An 18,479-nucleotide genomic window follows, 5' to 3' on the forward strand; every position below is an offset into this window, starting at 1 on the left:
TCAAGCTCGCTGATTGGCCCGCTCCCGCCGGACCCGGGATACTTCCTGGAATGTCTGAGACTCTGCGTTCCATTGGGCTGCATTCGACCGAGGCCCGGACCCTGGCTCCCCCTGGGGGTGGCTGAGCGGCGTGCACCATCCTCCCCGCTGGGTAGGTGGGTGGTAGTTGAGGGGTGTTGGGGGGCGGGAGGAAGGCCCGGGCCATTGGGTGAGGGAGGGGCCCTGTTCTCCTTCCTTCCAGTCCTCCCCCCAGTCCCAGGCCGCGCTGCTTGGGCACCCGCCTCTGAGCTTTGGGGCACCCCATTCTGGGATCCCCCACTCTGAATTTGGGAGATATTGTCAAAATAAAGAGCAGCGTTCCAACAATGGGGAGAGGCTGGTGAGTGTTCTGGAAGAGCTGGACAGTGGACTGCTGCATTCCCCCATCCTCACCCCTCTCTTCCTATTGGCAGGGAGTGCAGGCCTGGGCAGCATGACGACGGAGACCTTTGTGAAAGATATCAAGCCAGGACTTAAGAATCTGAATCTCATCTTCATTGTGCTAGAGACAGGTGGGTGCGGGGTGTCTTAGGGTCTGGAGAGTATAGCCGTTTGTGGTCGGTGATGAAAGCGAACTGCCCTAAGACAGATCAGTGTGGCTGCCCACCCACCAGCCTGCTGGGCTCTGGCATTGTGGAGCAAAGGTCAGAGCTTGGAGGGGGTGGGGAAGAGGGAGAGAGTGCTTGGTGGTATCTTTCCCTTGTCCCTGGAACCCAGCATTCTGTGTATTCCAGGTACCACTGGTTATCTTCATGAAGCCCTTTCAGTGGTGTTGGGATAACTTGTGTCCTTCCCATGGTGAAGGGGCTGAAACCTATCCCGTTACTGAGATCTCTTCATCTACCTCTGATTTCCTCACCTCCCCACCCTTTCCAGGCCGAGTGACCAAGACAAAAGATGGACATGAGGTGAGGACCTGCAAAGTAGCAGATAAAACAGGTAGCATCAATATATCTGTTTGGGATGATGTTGGCAACCTGATCCAGCCTGGGGACATTATTCGACTCACCAAGGGGTAAGGCCAGTGAAACACTCCTTGATCTAAGTGTGGGAGTCACAATAAAGGCAGGGGAACAGAAGGCTGATGTGTCCTCCCTGCATCCCTCATGTGCTGTCTTCCCCCCACAGGTATGCTTCAGTATTTAAAGGCTGTCTGACGCTGTACACTGGCCGTGGGGGTGATCTGCAGAAGATTGGAGAGTAAGGGCTAGATTGGAGTGATGGGATTGGGTTGAAGAAGCATCTCTCCCCTAAGGAAGGGGAGAAAGCAGTATTGTTAAGGAGGGTGGTGATGAAAGGGTGGGTGTTCATACCTTGTACTAGGGGGAACATCATGGTATAGTGCAGTGATGGCTTTGGGAGTCATCAGATCTCTGTTCTAATTCTGGCTCTGCCACTTAACTGCCAATATGAACTTGGGCAAACCATTTCTCTGGGTCTTAGTTTCCTCATTTGTAAAATGAAGCTGTTAGATTCGGGGGCTTCTAAGGTTCCTTCTAGCTCCAAAACTATGATCTTACTAAATTAGGATTTTTTTAATACCTCTGAGACTGGCCTGTAAGGATTTGACCTAGGTTGTGGTTGTTTCCTTTCCCGGTAGATTCTGTATGGTTTATTCTGAGGTCCCCAACTTCAGTGAGCCAAACCCTGAGTACAGTGCCCAGCAGCTCCCCAGCAAAACGGTGAGTCCCAGAGATCCATGTAAAGAGTAGGAAAATGCATTAAAGTGTTGCTTTAATGAAGAGGTCAGAAAGTAGATAAAGCAAAAAGAAAGATGGCCCCTGCCTTTAAGGAGCTTACATCCTAGTAGGAGAGGAAAAACCATAAAAGGAGCTGAAAATGTGGGGGAGAGAGGGTGCCCCTGGCAAGGGGGATGGTCTGGCACAAAGGTATCAGATTTGCAGGTTGTTAGCTGCCGAACAAGGTTTCAGAGAGTAGCCGACCAAATTAAAATGTCATTGGGAAATGTTTAACAAAAATAAATAAAAGTACATTACAACATAATGTTAACTTGTGGTTTTCTAAGTCATTAAGTAGCCACAGGAGTCTGTTTCTGTTTGGGTTTGATAAACTGACCGGAGGCATCTTGGGCTGCTTTGGGTTTCTTTCAGTCAGTAAACATTAAGTGCCTACTATGTGCCAAGCACTGGGCCCAATGCTGGGGATACAAAAGAGGTTAAAAAACATCCCCTAGGGGCGGCTTCAGGAAGGACCTTAGTTCAAATCCAGCCTCAGACACTTGACACACTTAATAGTCATGTGACCTTGGGCAAGTCACTTAACCCCAGTTGCCCTCCAAAAAGCAAAAACAAAAACAAAAAAAACATTCCTTAACCTCAAGAAGTTTGCAGTCTAATGTAGGAAACAACATGCAAACAAGTAAGTATAAACAAGCTACAGACCGAGTAAAAAGGAAATAATTAGGAGTGGTTGGGAAAGCTGTAAAAGAGGGGATTTTAGGTGGGACTTGAAGCCAGGGAAGGTTTGAAAAGAGCATGGTAGCTGGCCTGGGTGTGTCCTCAAATTCAGGTTCACAGTTCAAGATGAGGAGCAAGAGAACAGGGTGTAAGTGTGTTTTTGGTTTCCTTAGGTACAGAATGACAGCACCTCTGCCACTTCCCAGTCCCCTTCTGGCCCTCCTGCTGTCTCTCCAGGTAAAATTCTCCCTTGACCTTCCACCTCAGTGAATGGAAAAGGGGCCCTCTGGAGATCATCCCTTGTAACCCCATCCCTTGGTGTTCTCAGTCCACACAGATGTGAATGCCTGCTCTGCTTTTTGGTGAGGGTGACATCCAAACCCTTCTTCTGTTTCTTCCTATTTGGGAGATAATCAGGAAATGCCCTTGAAGGTTCAGCATCCTGATCCTCCCCTCTGGGGGGATGATGGTTCTTTCCCTTTCAGAAATCTGGGCTCACACTCCCCAAACGCTCTCTTTCCTTTCTACTTTTGCTTACTCCTACCAGGCCTCTGGGATGAAACAGGGTATGGCCCCTTCTTTGGCCCATTGGTAGGTCTTACGACACCCTTCTTCTGCTGCCACCTAAGGACAAAAAATGGGGAAGTTTTTCTGTTAAAGAAAAGCTCCTGCTTGCCAGCTTCTTGCCTGGTCCCTTTTCCCTGGTGGTTAGGTTCACCCCCACACTTACCATGGCAGGCCAGTATACATGCAGTTTAGCTATAAAGCTGAATTTTGTTCATCTACTTCAGCCATATGTTGTCTACCCCTCAAATTCCCTTATACTCCAGGAAAGTTTTATGTGCTCTTCTCTTTGTTAGTTCTGCTCTGTTAGAATACTGAAAACAATAGTAACACTGTCACAAATACCTTGTTTGATCCTCATAGTAACCCGGAAGTAGGTACTGCTGTCAGACCTATTCTGTGGAAGAGGCAGCTGTTCCCCAGAGCCACCCAGCTGCAGTCCCAACCCAGCACTCCATCTGCCATGCTACCTAGCTCTGCCTAATTATTAAGCCCTTCTAGGTTCTGGCCTTAAGGTTATCCTTTAATCTTCTAGTCTTGGGCCCACCTAGTGTCTTTTTCTTTAAATTGATATCTTTTCTTTTTAGACCACCTCCCTTTCTAAATATATCTAACCCTATCCAGGGAACTAGGGCACCAAAGGGCCAAAGGGAATAGAGCACTGGGCCTGAAGACAGGAAAACTTGACTTTCTCAGTTCAAATCCAGCCTCAGACACTAGCTTTGTGACCTTGGACAAGTCACTCCCCCCATTTGCCTCAGTTTCCTCATCTGTAAAATGAACTGGAGAAAGAAATGACAAACCATTGTAGTATCTTTGCCAACAAAACCCCAAATGGGGTCGTGATGAGTCGGACATGAACGTGACTGAAGCCTCTTATCTGTCTCCCCACTAGGAACAGAGACTGCCCATTGGGAGCTCGCTGCGTGTATATGGCATGGGGGTGTATTTTAGCCTCAGACTTTCTGAGCTGACATATAAGGGGGAAGTCATCTCTCCCCCTCATTTCTTAAGCCAAACCCAACCCCTCCACACTCAAGTGAGAGTACTTTCTCTCCTGCCCCTTCATTCTGGGCACTCCAGGGAACCATTCCCTGTACCAAAGAATAAGAAAGGGGAAAAACAATAACAGAATCCCAACTAAAACATCAAGTCTTGACAGTATATACAGTGATCTACACCCCTAGTCCCCCCACTCAGCAGAGAATGGAAGGAGGTTCCCCAGCCCTGTTCTATTCTCAAAAGAGTGAAGTCCTCTCCTCTTGTCTGGGCATCTGGGCGACTCTTCTTAGGCCATGTCTCAGCTCCGGTGCTCTGCATCTGATCTGCCTTTTCTCTCTCTTTGGCCTATCCCTCCCCTTCCAAGCATTCTCTGGCTTCGTACAGCTTCTCCCCTCTCCAGATCACCCTTGTGCCTTATGTCTCCAGGCTGCTGGGATGCAGATCCCTCAGTTCAGAAATCCAGAGTGTCCATTACATTCAAGGCAGTACCTGCCTGACTCTGATTAAGCATTTAAGACTTAAATGTCTGCCTGCCACCACTCCAGAAGTGGAGAGCACACATTGCTATACTCAGCCCAGAATTAAGCGGCATGGGGGGGTGCCTGAGTGCCACAGGTTGAGAGGAGAGGAGACAAGGTGCTTTGTCCTGCTTGCCATCTAACTCCCATGTGTACATCTCCATGATCTCGTGTTTTAGAGCCAGTAGGTCACCTTCCTACTGTCCCCGAAGGGAGGGGTGCCCTAGGTTGGTGGGAAGCGGGGGGGGGGGGCTCATCTGTAGCCTCGGATCCATCTGTACCTTTGTTTCTTTTTTTGAGGGCAGGGCTGGGGATAAACAGACGGTCCTTTCTTTTAATTCCTGTCCTCTGTATTTCTTCCCCCTTTCCTAAAACCAGCCTCTGAGAGTCAAAATGGGAACGGCCTAACCACTCCCCCTGGCCCAGGCAGTGGCCCCCATGCACCCCATGCTCCCCCTCACCCTATCAGCACCCGAATCACTCGAAGTCAGCCTAGCCACACACCTGCCGGCCCTCCAGGCCCCTCCTCCAGCCCTGTCAGCAACGGCAAAGAGACCCGCCGAAGCAGCAAGAGATAGCAAGACACCCTTCCTCCTCACTGAAGACAGCCCTCTTGTCTGTCTCCCCGATAGGAACAGAGACTTCCCATTGGGAGCTAGCTTCATGTGTAAGGTATGGGGGGGTATTTCAGCCTCAGACCTTCTGAGCTGATATATAAGGGGACAGTCATCTCTCCCCGTCATTTCTTAAGCCAAACCCCACCCCCCCACATTCAAGTGAGAGTACTTTGTCTCCTGCCCCTTCATTCTGGGCATTCCAAACTTCCTCTGCCATTTTTAGAAACCAAATTTGGGGTGAGTATGTTAAATGTGTGTGATACAGGGGACTTCCCTAATAAATACTTACACCCAGTGTGCCTGATTTTTTTTTTTTTTTTGCGCCATGTGGCCTTGAAGTATTTGGGGAGGCAGAGAGTTGCCTCGGGATTTGGAAAGGGGTGGGCATATCCTTGGGATGGGAGAAGTCTGGGGAGAGAAATTAGAGGAAAGACACCTGGGGCAAGGCAAGCCTGCCCCTTTAAGGTAGTGTCCCTCCCCCAGCCTTTCAGCTGCTGACCCTTGACACCCCCCACCCCTTTTGCTGAAAGTAAGAAGCCTGGATCCCCTTCTCATTAGGGCTCCTTACGTCTCTGCTTTGGTCAGGTAATGCCAGCCTCTGCCCATTGGACTCTAGGCTAGAAGTGAGCCCAGCTGCCTCTCTCCATAAGGGTTTCCCCTTCCCTAGTCTCTAGATATTTCTGGGTAGGGAATAGGAATGAGCCATGCCCTTCCCAGCAGTCTGGGACTTGTGGGTTGTTAAGCCTGGGCATCCTTGGCCTGGCTTTAAGATTCTTGGGTCCTGATCCTCACCTAAACTAATTGCTGGAAGCAGGGTAACAGGGAGATGAATAAGCTAGTACTCTTCTCACCTGGGGGAAGTGGGGTGTTTGGTTGGGGTGAGTGCTATAATTGGAAAAAGAACTGGAAAGTGGGGAACAGCTGGTGTGAGGGGTGGCAAAGCAGGGATTAGACGGTGGGGCAGTAGATTCCAAATCAGAGACCTGCACTCCCTAAATTGGCCTTCCTTAGCCATATGGCTCCCCAAAAGGAGCAGAGGGTAACCCTTCCCTGTCCAGTGGCCTTCGACCCTAGCACAGAGTCAAGTGAACCATTAACTCCAGATATGAGCCATCCTGCCTTCACTCCGCCCCCAGACAGGTGTGTTAGGGTGGCAGTCGTAGGCTTCCTGACGTGTCTTACGATTCACTTTGGAGACTGGAGGCCAAAGCTAGGCTTCCCCTCACAGGACTCCCAAAAGCAGAGCTCCCCAAGAGAACCAGACAAGATCTATCCCTAGAGACTGAAAGACCTGCGTGGAAGGTTCTCACGCTGCTAGTGTGGGTGAGGCCCTGGGAAGGTGGGGTTAGGGAGGCCTGGGCAGTGCAAAGGGCAGAAGGGATGGGGACTGGGGTAAAAATAGGATCCCATTTGAGGAGGAAAGCTGGGGGAGTAAGGGTCTGGAAAGAGGAAGTTCAGAAAGAAGAATCCTGGATACTGGCAGATGGGGTTGGGTGGGGTGGTGCTGATAATGCATGGGTCAGTACTGTACTATGAAAAGGAGATACTGGGAAAGAGGGAGATGGGGTTAGGCTGGACTAGAGGTAGGCTAGAATGGAAAATCTGATGGTGGGGACCACAGATAAAATAAAGAAAAAATGCAAGTATCACAAGATGGGCAGGGGAACTCTAAATGGCTTTGTGGGAGGGAAGTTTTCTCTGAACTCCCTCTACCCTTGTTCTCTCAGGTGTGGCTAGGCCCCAGGATGCCCCAGGGGGAATAGAAGCCCAACACTTGAAACCTCGGCTGTGGGAACTACCTTCCCATTCTCCTCCACTATGGGGCCCCTGTTGGCTGGACTGTGTCTTTGGGTGGCTCTAGGGTGGGTGGGGGGTTTGGACCCTTCCACAGGTCCTGCAGCTGCCCTGGGTCCTGCTGAACAGGAGCAGGGACACTACCTGGCACAGCTGTTTGGCTTATATGGAGAAAATGGAACCCTGAGTGTCAGTGGTCTCGCCAGGCTCCTTCATAGCCTAGGCTTGGGTCGGGTTCAGGGACTTCGCCTGGGCCACTCGGGCCCCACAGTGGGTAGGGCTGGGCCCTCCCCTGGGGACAATTACAATTCCACACACAGGTACTAAGTCCCCAGAGCACCAAATCCCCTGGCCTCTGATGTGTGCTGAGGCCCTCCAATCTTCAAATCCCTAGTTCTCCAAATTCTCCATTCCCTCAGTATTCTCCCCAATTCTCAGTCCCTGAATAAATCCTCGTCCCCATTTCATACCCTCAGTCCTTCCAATCTTTGCTTTCAGCTGTTCCCAAACTCCCCCTGCACTGACACTCCATACCCACTATCTCCCAATCCAGTCCCACCTTTTTACTATTTGTGAATTCCCAAATCTTCCCCAGTGCTACAAATCCTTAAAATCTAGATCCTGGCAGCCATAGCCCCTATCCCATCCCCACCCCATTACCTCCAACCTCATGCCCTCTTGACCTTCTGATAAGCGATTTTCTAATGTTTCTTGAAGGGGTTTTGAGCCCACAGCTGACCTTTTCCATTCCTTATTGCCATCCTTTTCAGGCCATTGGACCCTGGGCTAAGTGTGGATGTCTGGGCAGGTCTGCCCCTGGGACCCTCAGAGTGGAGGGAACCAGAAAAGCCAGGGGCCTCCCACTTGCCCCAGGGGCCACCATCCCCTGGCCTTGGCCTCTTTCACAGGCTGCTACTGCTGGACCATTCACTGTCTGACCATCTTAATGAAGATGTGAGTAGTGGAACCCTGAAGAGGGAAAAATCAGGGGGCTTTCATTAACCACAAGTTTAATATGAACTAATACCCATCTTACTCTGTGTTAACAGAAGGCTGGTGTCCACAGCATCAAAATATGTTACCTTCAGTGATCAGATGCTCATTAGGACCATAACCCTTTGGTTAACAACAGTCTCTGGAGATTTATATCTAAGTTTAATCACCACATTTGAAGGACTCTGACAAAGTAAAGAATGTCTAGGCAAGAGTTAGGGTGACCAATATAGAGACAGTTTTTAGCCTGCAGACTGGGGAGAGAGGGATAATCACTGTCACCATACAGATAAAGGATGTCTCACGGTAAATTGTTCAGAGAACAGAATAAGACGAATGGACAGTAATTACAGGGAGATAATGAAAAAGAAATTTATAAAAATGAGTTTTTCATTTATTGGGCTGAATTTATAGACAGTAAGTTTCCTGCCACTAGAGATTGCTATTGTCTAAATGGACTATAAGTACCTTTCTTACTCTAGGACTCTCAGATTTTAGAATGGGTGAAACACCAGAATCATCCACTCACAGAAAGTACCTCAACTGCTGATCTGGGATATTATGTGGGAAACAAGGATTATTTGTATGGAATTTCCATTGTTAGATCAGACTTTGGCCAGTATTTCCTCACATCCACATGCATGTGAATCTACCTTATCCCCTCCTTCCAATTCCTCATGTGTCCGTTTGTGGTTGGTCCTGCCTTGAAAGACCAGGACAGACCCTTGGCCCAAGAGTTGAAACTTTGGGGAAGATGTTCTTGGGGGCAGAACTTTAAGGTTCTCAGTCACCGTCTCCGTGGGTCCCCTGACCTCTGACCTCCAAATTCCCCAGTGTCTAAATGGCTCCCAGCTTCTGGTCAATTTTGGCTTAAGCCCAGCTGCTCCACTGACTCCCCGTCAGTTTGCTCTTCTGTGCCCAGCCCTGCTCTACCAGATTGACAGCCGAGTCTGCATCCAGACCCTAGATCCTGCCCCGCAAGGGGACTTACTGTCAGGTCAGTAACCTATTAGTAGACATTTCACTGGGAGTGTGGTGGTGGTGGTGCTGTCCCCATTAAACCTGGCTACCTCATTCTCAGTGGAGAGCTTGGGCAAAGAAATCAGACTGAAGTCCCCTACTTTTCCTACCCCCCTCCTCTTTTAGTCCTTATTCCCAGCTGTCTCCTCTTTGAGGCCTTCCCAGCCCCAGCCACACCTCTGACTGTACACCCCCCTCTCCCCACCCACACCCCCAGCCCTGGCCCACAGTGCTCTGGCTGTCCTGGCGCTCAGCGCTCTGGCTCCCTTCTCCATACTACTGTTACGACTCCTGGGGTCCTGGCGGCTGCATCCTCTGCTGGGCTTCTTGGGGGCACTGGCTGTGGGCACCCTTTGTGGAGATGCCCTGCTGCACCTGCTGCCACACGTAGGTGACATGAACCCCGGACCTCCAAGACTTCCCCACCTTCCCCTGGTCTCTGTCTAATTGCTTTTGAGCCTCTCACTTCCTTGTCTCCTTGGTGCACCCCTTCTCTCCACACTGCACCCAAATCCTTGGTTTTTTCAGAGAGGAGTTGGGGGAAGAGGTTGTCTTACTCTGAGGGGTTAGGTGAGGCTTCCTCTCTGGGATGGAGAGTTCCTGGCCTTCTGCTTCATCTTCCGACTTCCATGTCTCAGGCTCGGGGCGGAACTCATGGGGGGGACCTAGGCCCTGGACTGGCTGTGCTGGGAGGCCTCTTCCTCCTCTTTGTCTTAGAGAATCTACTTGGGATTTTTCGGCGTGGTGGGCCACAATCGGTGAGTAACTCCCCCCACCTCCCCGGCCCACAAGCCCAGAACCCATTCATTTATCTGTCTACAAAACAGGCAGAGGTGAGGTTGGGGAGGGGTAAGAGGTAATATCTTCCTCCCATTATGAGCTGCCCATAGTCAGTAAAACTTGTTAGTTTGTGAGGGAGTTAGGTAGCAGTTCCTTTCATCTTACGTCCTCACAGTGTCCAGGCATCCCACCTCTTTTTCCTTTCTGAGGGAGACAAAAAATTGAGAATTGCCCCTTAGCCCTCTGGCTTTACCTTTTTCCCTCTTAAGTCCTGGTCTCGATCCCATTTTAGAGATGCTGTAAGCACACAAGAAGAGATACTGGAATTCAGGACCTAGAAAATGGCAGGGGAACAACTCTTCAGCCCCTTAGGGGAGGCCCAGGTAAGACCTAAGCAGGGCCAGACTTGGGGGAAAGAAGGACAGACGGGGGAGTTGAAGTTCCCGAAATCAGCCGTAACATCCAGAGCCTTTGCTCTTCTCCCTGTAGATCCCATGACTGAAGGACCACAGGAGTTGGGTCATCCACATTCCCCAGCCCAGGCCCCACTAAGACACCATGGCCATGGACATAGCCATGGGCACCCAGGCAGTGAGGACAGTCAAGTCACATGGATGGTCCTGCTGGGAGATGGCCTTCACAACTTCACTGATGGGCTTGCCATTGGTGAAGAAGAGGGCCCACTGGAAAGGGGATGGGATGACAGAGGGCTGGACGGGGTACTTGGCTATTGGTGAGGGAGCAGGGGAAGAAGTGATACAGCTGGTGAGGCTGAGTGAAGGACTTCTAGGCAGAGCATGGAGTGGCTGCCTACAGCAAGCTGCGCCTCTCAGTGGTTGACAACCAATTCGTGATCCCTTTTATGTCTTCCTTTCAGGGGTTGCCTTCTCTGATGGTTTTTCTAGTGGTATCAGCACTACCCTGGCTGTCCTCTGCCATGAGCTTCCCCATGAATTGGGTAGGAAAATGATAGAAACAAAGCAGTAATGGAGACCTCCAAGAAGGAAGGGCAGAATACCACCCCCCCGACACACACAGCCCAGCTGTGGATTGGGGTTTGGAGGGTAGTAATCAGGCAGAATAAAGGCCTGTCTTGGGTGGTGGTGGCAGGGAGGTGATGGGCTAAGCTCAGGCTGACAGCTGCCTCATTCTACCACCACCTCCCTCTTCCCAACAGGTGATTTCGCTATGCTCCTCCAGGCTGGGCTCCCCTACAAAAGGATTTGGCTGTTAAGCTTGGTGTCAGGGGTCCTGGGGCTGGGTGGTGCAGCCCTAGGAGTGGGTCTGAGCCAGGGCCCTGCCCCATTCACTCCCTGGGCTTTTGGGATCACTGCTGGGGTCTTCCTTTACGTGGCACTTGTGGATATGGTAAGGGGGCACATGGTTGGCATCGATAAATATAGAAAAAGGGGGTGGTGAGGAATATCGTTATAAATGATGGTGGTGGCTGATTCTTGGCTCCCCCTCCCTCCCCTCAAAGAGCTTGGGCTCATCTGTCTGGATGAACAGAGTGATGGGGGAAGCCTGATGGGGAAGGGCTGTGCAGACTGCCCAATGTCACCTCCAGGCAGGCCTCTTCTGCTGCCCAAGGCCTGGGATCTGACTGCCAGTTTTTTCCCTTCAGCTGCCTACCCTGCTTCATCCCCCAGATCCCCTGCCAACATCCCACATCCTGCTGCAGGGGCTGGGCCTGCTGCTGGGGGGATGCCTCATGCTGACTATTGCCCTGTTTGAGGAGCAGCTGCTCCCACTGCCCTTGGATGGCTGAAGTGGAACCACAGAAGGAGAGGGTCATGGATCTTCTCCCTTCCCCACCCCACCCGCTCCATCCCAGGAACAGAGGCCGGACACAGGCCAGTAGGAGCAGTAGGACTTTAATAAACAGAACCCATCCCAAAGCCATGATGACTTAACAGTTGTTCTCACACCAAAAGAGGGTAGAAAACCCAGGTCTGGCCTGAGGCTCGGAGGAGGAGGCCATGGGGAGGGAAAGGAGGGATCTTTCTTCCACCTGTCCCTCTACCCCCCCCCCCCCCAGCTAGCTCTGCGGGGGCGTGAGTCTGTCCATTTGCAGGGAGTCTTTGTGCTTTACCCCAGGGCCAGGGGGGCTGCATGTGATACCCTCCCAGCTCCCTCTCCCCATGCTGCCCTCAACACTCTGGGTGTTTGCATCCCAGGCAGAATCTCTGCCTGTTATTGTTGCCCAGCAGTTCTAGACCCTCTCCCTCAGAGCCCTCCCCGATTCCAACGCTAGCACCACGGGGTGGGTTTGGGGCAGGGAGGAGAGGCAGGTGTGACAATTGCTTAGAGAAAGATTCAACTAGAATCCAATGAATTGTGCTCAGTTCTCTTTACTTCCTACAACCGAGTACATGGGTCATGGGGTGGGGCTGGGGGGAGTAAGGGACATGGTACATCCCCTCTGCCCCCCAACACACCTGCACACAGGATGGTGGTGTTTGCAGCATCACAGGTCATGCAGGTCATAAGGGGAGAGGAGCAGACACACAGAGACACCCACAGTGGGCACCATACAAAGAACACTCTCACATGCCCCCATATACACAGCTGTATATGAGGAGATCCTCAGGCCCCATACTTCCCTCTCCCCTGTCTTGCTTGGCTCCCAGGAAGGGGGAACTGTATTGCTTTGAGAGAGCCACCTTGGGGGGGGAGGAGCCGCCAGTAGGGCAGCCCCCACTTCATCCCCACCCCCACCCCAGTTTGGCACATCTGCAAGACACAGAGCATTGAGGGTGGACACCCTCACTCCTGGGCTCCCATGGCTTAAGGGAGGGTTCTGTTCTCCAATCTTTTCCTATCTTCAATAACTGACCCCTCTCCAGCCACATTCCCCCCTCCCTTTGCCCTGGACATGTACACAATGCTGAGATATCCAGGTGTGACAAGGGAATGAGGAGACTAAGGGTGGGGAGCAGGGTTTGGAAGCAGAGACCCCACCCTGGAGTGGGGGCGAGACTGGCACAACAGCTACTTTAGTGCAATTGGAGGTGGTGCCCAGAACGAGGGGGAGCCAGCTCCCCAGGAGCCGAGCCGAGCTTCCTGGCTCCCTGGGAAGGGAGGCTCCAAACGGGCAGTCCAGTGCTCAGGCCCAGGGGGAGAAGGGGGTGGGAGGACCGGGACTGGGGAGAATCCACCCTCACTAGTACATGCCCTCCCAAGTGCTAGTTACAGTTTCTATCACTTCACACAAATGGGCAGCAGCAGCCTTGGAGTTAGTACCTTCAAGTAGTTAAAAAAAAGCAGCACCCCCACTACCGCCCCTCCCAGCCCCTGCCCTCCCCAAACCTGGCGTTTGGTCACTTCTCTGGGAAGGAGTTTGGGGGAGACAAGCCACACCCTCCTCTCAGACCTCTGGGCTTGGACCTCAAGTATTTGTTGCCTTGACCTTACTCACCAGTGGTGTGCCAACCTGACCATGCTAAGGACCCCTTGGACGGAGAGGGCTGGAACCATTTTTACCAGGCAGAGGAAGGGGCTGCTTTGTTCTCCTCCCCATCCCCCACATTCTGAAAAGACAGGGGTGGGGAGATCCCCAAACTATTGTTTCCCCCCAAAGGGGGCTTCTGGGCTATTGTCTGTAAGGCTATTTTCCTTTGCTGGAATCAGGGAAGGGGGAGAGGATTAACACACACTGGGGACTGGGGTTGGGTATGGCCAAGGAGGGGAAAGGAGGGAAGGACTTCCTTACTGGGACATGAGGTCTGCTGGAGCTGTTGTTAACAAAGAAACACTTGTGTGCATAATATTCAAAGATTCACCCTCTCCCCTCCAATTGACCACCCATCCCCTGCTCTCTAGCCCAGCTCTCAGGATCACTTTAAGGACTAGAGCAGATACTGGGGGCTCTGCAGAACATTTCCCATGGCCCTCACATCCTCATTTCCCCTTCAAGGCCAAGGGAACGTATGGGTGGTCCAGTGGGGCAACATTGGTGGACATTGGTGGAAACAGTATTGAGTTTTCCTTTGGTTACATATTGAAGGCAAAGGTGAGCTGGACTTACAGTCTAAACGGAGGGGGTGAAGAGAGGGAAAGGGTCCTGGAGTGCAATGAAGGAAGGTAGGCCCTCCTCCATTCTTCCACCCCAAGAAACACAAGTCTTATTGGGGGTGGGGGTCCCTCAATGTTATCTCCCCCACCCCCCACAGCACCAAACAAGAAGAATAGAAGCCCCTCCCCTATGGGCTGCCCCCCACCCCAACCTGGGCTGTACATTCAGTGGTTTTCAGCAGTCCTATGGCTCGGGGGTTGCAGGGTGGGGGAGGTAGCCCCATCAGTCTCAGCTGGACAAGTGGCAGTGACCCTGGTCTATCTGTTCTACCAGGACCCACAATTTGTGCCTTTCTTTTTTTGGGAGAGGGAGCACTGCCCCCTCCAACTGCCCAATGTCCCTCAGATCAGAAAAGCCCCCAAAATCAGAAACTAAAAACTGGCTCTCATTAGCTGTCTTTCCATTTTCCTACCAATTTCATTTGTCTGTCTCCTCCATAGCGCTCTTTGCTGGGACCGACCCCGGGGCTGCTCTCCAGGACCTCTCTAGAGGCCTTTTCCACAAAAAGTGCTTATTACTTGAAGCAAGTGCTTTAGAGCTTTTTTTTTTGGGGGGGGGGGAAGGGAAGGGAAGGGAGGAGAGCCTAGGGAAGGAAGGAGAAAGAGAGGTCTACTCTCTCCCCTTCCTGGAGAAGGACTGGGGGCCATTCTGCCTTTGTTCAATTTCTCCACACCCGTTTAAGTCAAAAAGGTTTTTTAAAAAAACTGAAAATTAAAATAAATATGCAGTGGCCATGAAAATGGGACAAGATGCCTCAAAAACAAGAGGGGCTCAGGAGCCCAGGGCAGGGCAGGGAATTTCCTTTGGCATAAGGAGAGGAGGCTGCTCATCCTCCAGGCCCCCTCACCAATGACATGAGGAGGGGCAAAGGGTTTCCCCCTATTTCCCCAGCGATGCTGACACTGTGCTGAAGGGGCAAAGCCTGGGCAGCCACCAGAAATCTCTTTTAGCAAAATAAGGGGGCTCTTTGCAAACACTCAGATTCTTCCTGATGGTGTTGAGCATCAATAAAGGAGAACACGACTGACACACATGGGCTCCTCTGGAGAATCTGTGCTGTCCCCTCTACCCAGCTCCCTGCATTAAAATGAGAATGGGGAGGGAGAGATCAGCAGAGCGGGGGAGTGCACTTGGAAAAGCCAGCAGGGAGATTTTTGAGGGGAGGGGCTGCAGCCCTTAGAGAGAGGTCACATTGATTGTCATTTAGGGAAGGACATAGGGGAAAGGGGCAGCACAAGGCCCTTTGGCTTTAACAGGATCGAAAACTAAAAGCTGCACAATCCTTCTCACCAATAATGGTCATTTAGAAGCTTTGAAATGGTTTTAGAACAGTGATTGGGGGGGCAGGTGAAGAGAATAAGGGGGAACACAGAGAGACCAAGAGGAATGGCAGAGATGAGGTCTCAGACAAGCTACAGAGAACTGAATACATGAAAAGTTGGGGTGGGGGGCTGGAGAGGAAGGGGGCCCTGGGATGTCCCCTAATGCCCCAACATCATTCTAGGCAGAGATGGCAGAACACAAGTCTAAAACAGAGAAGTCAGTGAAACTGTGAAGAATGCAAGCAAGGCAGGGGGTGGGGTGGGCCCTTGTGTTTCTCTGTGGGGGGACAAAAGCACTATGTAAACGAGGCCATTCCAGTTTTCAGGAAACAATACTGATGGCAACTGGGGGAAACTGAGGGAAGGGAAGGGGTATGGCCTCTGTTCAAGTTCTGTGTCTTGGCTCCTGGCTGAGGTATTGCGTGTGAGGAAGGGAACACTGGATGGAAGGGGGCAGGGGAACATTCTGGGTGGCTTAGCTGGGAGATGGATGGTTAGGACATTGAAGGGGACCAGGGCCAAATTCAATGCTACATTTAGAGAAAAATGTGCCCCCCTCACCTTCCCTAGTTCGGTGTTTAGGATGGGGCCCCTGGCCCCCCACACACCCCTGTCACTGGGAGTCAGGGACTCTGGTCTACCTTCCCACTCCTAAGCCAAGGACCCTAGCTCTGGAGGAGGGCTCTCATCTGCCCTGCCCCTCCCACCATCTTTGGCTTCAGATCAGCAGTGATTGGGGGTCGGGGTACTCTTGGACATAAGGACATGGAGAGGCAAAGAGGGAGGCCCAGATGAGCTCTGGGCAGGGAGGGCCCTCCTTCCACACACACATACAAGCACATGCTTGAAACATACACAGAGAATACAAGAGGGCTGTGGCTTTGAAATGGACAGGAAATTCATTTGTTTCTCCCACTAACGGGTAAATGCCTAAAGGTGAGGAGCTGAGGAGGGAGCCATGGATGCTGATCTCCCCCAAAAGGAGTTAAGATGAAGAAGCAAGGTTAAAGTGCATGGTGGGGGGGGCCGAGAAGGGGCAGAGCCAGCCCTTGATTTGCATATGAGGAAGTGGGGACAGAAGGGAGCAGGTTTCAGAGTCCCAGGTACAGTAGCTGTTGCTTCAAGTGTTTTGCATTGGAATTGGGGGGGTGGGAGGTGACAGGGTAGATTGGAGGGGAGAGGAAGAAGCTCCAGGCCTCAGTGCTAAAAGTCTTCCCCCCACCACCCAAGTGCCCCTACGGGGATGGGGGGACACCTCCAGAGTGCTCACACAGTACCAGAGATTAAGGCTTCTCACTGCTTCGGGGGGAGAGAGGCTAGCCGAGCAGGAAGGGCAGTGATCAGGAGGGGGAACAGGCAGCTGCCTGGCTCCAGAGGCAGGAAGACTGGAGAGAGGACAGAAGGGAAGGGGCAGGAGAGGGGCGGAGCTGGGGGCGGGGTGGGGCGGAGCTGGGGTGGGGAGGGGCGGAGCTGGGGGGAGCCAGGCATCTAGTAATTTTCTCAGATTACTTGGCAGAAGGGCCTGCCCTGGGGCACCCACTAACACCCTGCTCAATCTGGGGGGCAAAGGGGCGAGCAGTTTCTCTCCAGCTCTCTCCCTCCTTTCCCCTTCACCTATCCTCACTCCCAGCCCCCCATCACCCAAGTCGTGTTCTCCTTTAAAGTGCCCTATATTTATAGACATTTTCTAAATAAATAGAATAAGATATCAGGTCACCGGTGTGGGGAGACCCGCGGAGGATCTACTCTGAGTAGCAGCCGTCTAAGCCGATGGCGCCGTGCCGCTCCTGGCTGTAGGGGCAGGAGGCCCCATGGGGCAGGGCACCGCAGCCACCCACTGTCTTGGCAGCGGCGATGCCACAGTTCTTGAGCAGGCTGAAGCTGAAGGGGCTGACGGCGTCCTTGGGTGGGAAAGGCTTCATGGTGGAGAGGATCAAGGCCAGACAGTCCGCCACATCTTTGTTGGGCGCACAGGCCAGGGCTGGAGTGTGACCTGTGGGGCAGATCAGAGGAAACTGAGGTAGGGGCCCTTCAATCTCCTCCCCCACCAGCCCGGTTCCCCACAAGTCTGCAGAGGTAAGCCCAGGCAGTCAAGTTTATTTAGAACGTTAAGTGTACAGGTAAATACATCCTTAGTCAGTAAAGTGTATACATTTGTATGTCTGGGATGGGAGGGCAAGAACAGAAGGAGCAGGAAGCAGGCCTTCCTGGGGATTCTGCTGCCTCTCCTTTGTCTCATCCCCAAAGGGAACCCCTTTCAGTGGCCCCAGAATGTGAGTGAGGGGGGAACCCAAGCCCCCTACCCTAAATAGCTCCCCTGGGAGGAGAAGCTTGTACACCCCGGGTCAGGAAGTTGTGTCCTGCACAGTAGCCCTGACCCCAGCCCAGGGGGACTCTGGGCCCCATCCCACCTTCTTCATCTACAGCCAACACTGTGGCCCCACGACTGAGGAGTGCCTGTACCACAGAAGCCAGGCCATTCCGGGCAGCGATGTGGAGGGGCCTTGGAGGAAGAGAAGAGGAATGAATTAGTGGGACACTCAGCTGTCCTTGCAAGTTAATCCAGAGGGTAAGGCATTTGCATCCTCCACCCAGGCTTCCTGGGATTCCCTGGCCCCTGCAAGTACCCCTTTCTTTTCCCACCTGCCGCCCCAACCTTAGGTCCTGTTGTGTGAACACTCACATCTGCAGTGCACTGTTGGTGGCATTGATAAGGCCAAGGTCTTGAGTTTCCGCCAGGATTAACAGGGCACATTTCTCGTGGCCCTGAGAAAAAGTGGGGAAAGGAAGGGCATGAAAAGGATGGCTTCTGAAGGGGGAAACAACAGACATCCCTGAGCCGGCCCGCCGTGTCAGGAGCACCGCCGCCCCCTGCCAACACACAAAGGCTGCGTCCGGCTTCCTCGTCCTGACGCTTTCCTATTCCTCTCCTGCTGTGCCCTCACCACAGCCTACCTTGCTGCATGCCAAGTGCAGGGCAGTGTTTTTATTCCCATCCAGCACAGTAAGGTCTGCTTTTGCTTGATATAACAGAAACTCTGCCGGGAGAAAGAAGAGAAGGAGAAAGAGCATCACAAACCACGGTTTAAGGCCACAGAGCAATCCGTCTGCCGTTTCAGGTTTAATAGGCACCGGACTTCCTTCTTCACCCAAGTGCCTGCCATCTGTATCTTTCCTTAGGATGATCTTAATCACCCGCCAGACTGCTACCCTGAATACTCCCTACTCCTGTCCTCAGGCAGAGGCCAGCCCAGCCCAGCCCCAAAAGCCTCCTAGTTGGGCTTCTTCTGCCTGTGCCCCCCACCAGAGCCCCCCTTGGGCACACAGTGACACACCAC

General features: G+C 52.4%; 3 protein-coding genes across 5 annotated transcripts; 2 read left to right on the forward strand and 1 right to left on the reverse strand.

Moving 5' to 3' along the window:
- Positions 1-4: 4 nt before the first annotated feature.
- Positions 5-5,452, forward strand: NABP2 (nucleic acid binding protein 2). 3 transcript variants are annotated; one of them, XM_069079631.1, is made up of 7 exons: positions 5-151; positions 453-551; positions 916-1,054; positions 1,168-1,239; positions 1,640-1,721; positions 2,630-2,693; positions 4,919-5,452. In XM_069079631.1, the coding sequence occupies exons 2-7, from the start codon at positions 473-475 to the stop codon at positions 5,116-5,118; spliced, it is 636 nt and encodes a 211-aa protein (XP_068935732.1). In that variant the 5' UTR covers positions 5-151; positions 453-472; the 3' UTR covers positions 5,119-5,452. The 3 variants fall into 3 exon arrangements, with proteins under 3 accessions (XP_068935732.1, XP_068935723.1, XP_068935727.1); XM_069079622.1 differs by having other exon boundaries at positions 30-155; XM_069079626.1 differs by lacking the exon at positions 5-151 and adding an exon at positions 171-379.
- An 808-nt stretch (positions 5,453-6,260) lies between these two features.
- On the forward strand, positions 6,261-11,759 carry SLC39A5 (solute carrier family 39 member 5). The gene is made up of 11 exons (XM_069079670.1): positions 6,261-6,480; positions 6,885-7,271; positions 7,722-7,905; positions 8,779-8,941; positions 9,182-9,351; positions 9,603-9,722; positions 10,037-10,127; positions 10,234-10,410; positions 10,622-10,702; positions 10,922-11,112; positions 11,369-11,759. Exons 2-11 carry the CDS (start codon positions 6,976-6,978, stop codon positions 11,510-11,512), a joined length of 1,617 nt encoding a protein of 538 aa, XP_068935771.1. The 5' UTR covers positions 6,261-6,480; positions 6,885-6,975; the 3' UTR covers positions 11,513-11,759.
- Positions 11,760-16,587: 4,828 nt separating this feature from the next.
- Positions 16,588-18,305, reverse strand: LOC138156074 (serine/threonine-protein phosphatase 6 regulatory ankyrin repeat subunit C-like). The gene is made up of 5 exons (XM_069081317.1): positions 18,221-18,305; positions 18,097-18,179; positions 17,825-17,907; positions 17,553-17,644; positions 16,588-17,134 (listed from the first exon to the last, which is right to left on the reverse strand). The coding sequence occupies exons 1-5, from the start codon at positions 18,303-18,305 to the stop codon at positions 16,884-16,886; spliced, it is 594 nt and encodes a 197-aa protein (XP_068937418.1). The 3' UTR covers positions 16,588-16,883.
- Between the last annotated feature and the right edge of the window lie 174 nt (positions 18,306-18,479).

The sequence above is a fragment of the Petaurus breviceps genome, unplaced genomic scaffold, assembly GCF_028583685.1.
Source record: "Petaurus breviceps papuanus isolate PSGF00001 unplaced genomic scaffold, PetGlider_PUasm1.0 154, whole genome shotgun sequence".
In the NCBI taxonomy this organism is placed as follows: Eukaryota; Metazoa; Chordata; class Mammalia; order Diprotodontia; family Petauridae; genus Petaurus; species Petaurus breviceps.

What these genes read in the sequence shown, in the direction of transcription:
- NABP2 (XM_069079631.1), top strand. Translation starts at nt 473, where the DNA reads ATGACGACGGAGACCTTTGTGAAAGATATCAAGCCAGGACTTAAGAAT. An exon ending in ATTATTCGACTCACCAAGGG is followed by an intron (nt 1,055 to 1,167) that starts GTAAGGCCAGTG and finishes TTCCCCCCACAG; the next exon opens with GTATGCTTCAGTATTTAAAG. An exon ending in AGCAGCTCCCCAGCAAAACG is followed by an intron (nt 1,722 to 2,629) that starts GTGAGTCCCAGA and finishes TGGTTTCCTTAG; the next exon opens with GTACAGAATGACAGCACCTC.
- SLC39A5 (XM_069079670.1), top strand. Translation starts at nt 6,976, where the DNA reads ATGGGGCCCCTGTTGGCTGGACTGTGTCTTTGGGTGGCTCTAGGGTGG. An exon ending in CTGACCATCTTAATGAAGAT is followed by an intron (nt 7,906 to 8,778) that starts GTGAGTAGTGGA and finishes CAAATTCCCCAG; the next exon opens with TGTCTAAATGGCTCCCAGCT. An exon ending in TGCTGCACCTGCTGCCACAC is followed by an intron (nt 9,352 to 9,602) that starts GTAGGTGACATG and finishes TCCATGTCTCAG; the next exon opens with GCTCGGGGCGGAACTCATGG.
- LOC138156074 (XM_069081317.1), bottom strand. Translation starts at nt 18,305, where the DNA reads ATGGCAGGCACTTGGGTGAAGAAGGAAGTCCGGTGCCTATTAAACCTG. An exon ending in CTCTGTGGCCTTAAACCGTG is followed by an intron (nt 18,180 to 18,220) that starts GTTTGTGATGCT and finishes TTCTCCCGGCAG; the next exon opens with AGTTTCTGTTATATCAAGCA. An exon ending in TGCACTTGGCATGCAGCAAG is followed by an intron (nt 17,908 to 18,096) that starts GTAGGCTGTGGT and finishes ACTTTTTCTCAG; the next exon opens with GGCCACGAGAAATGTGCCCT.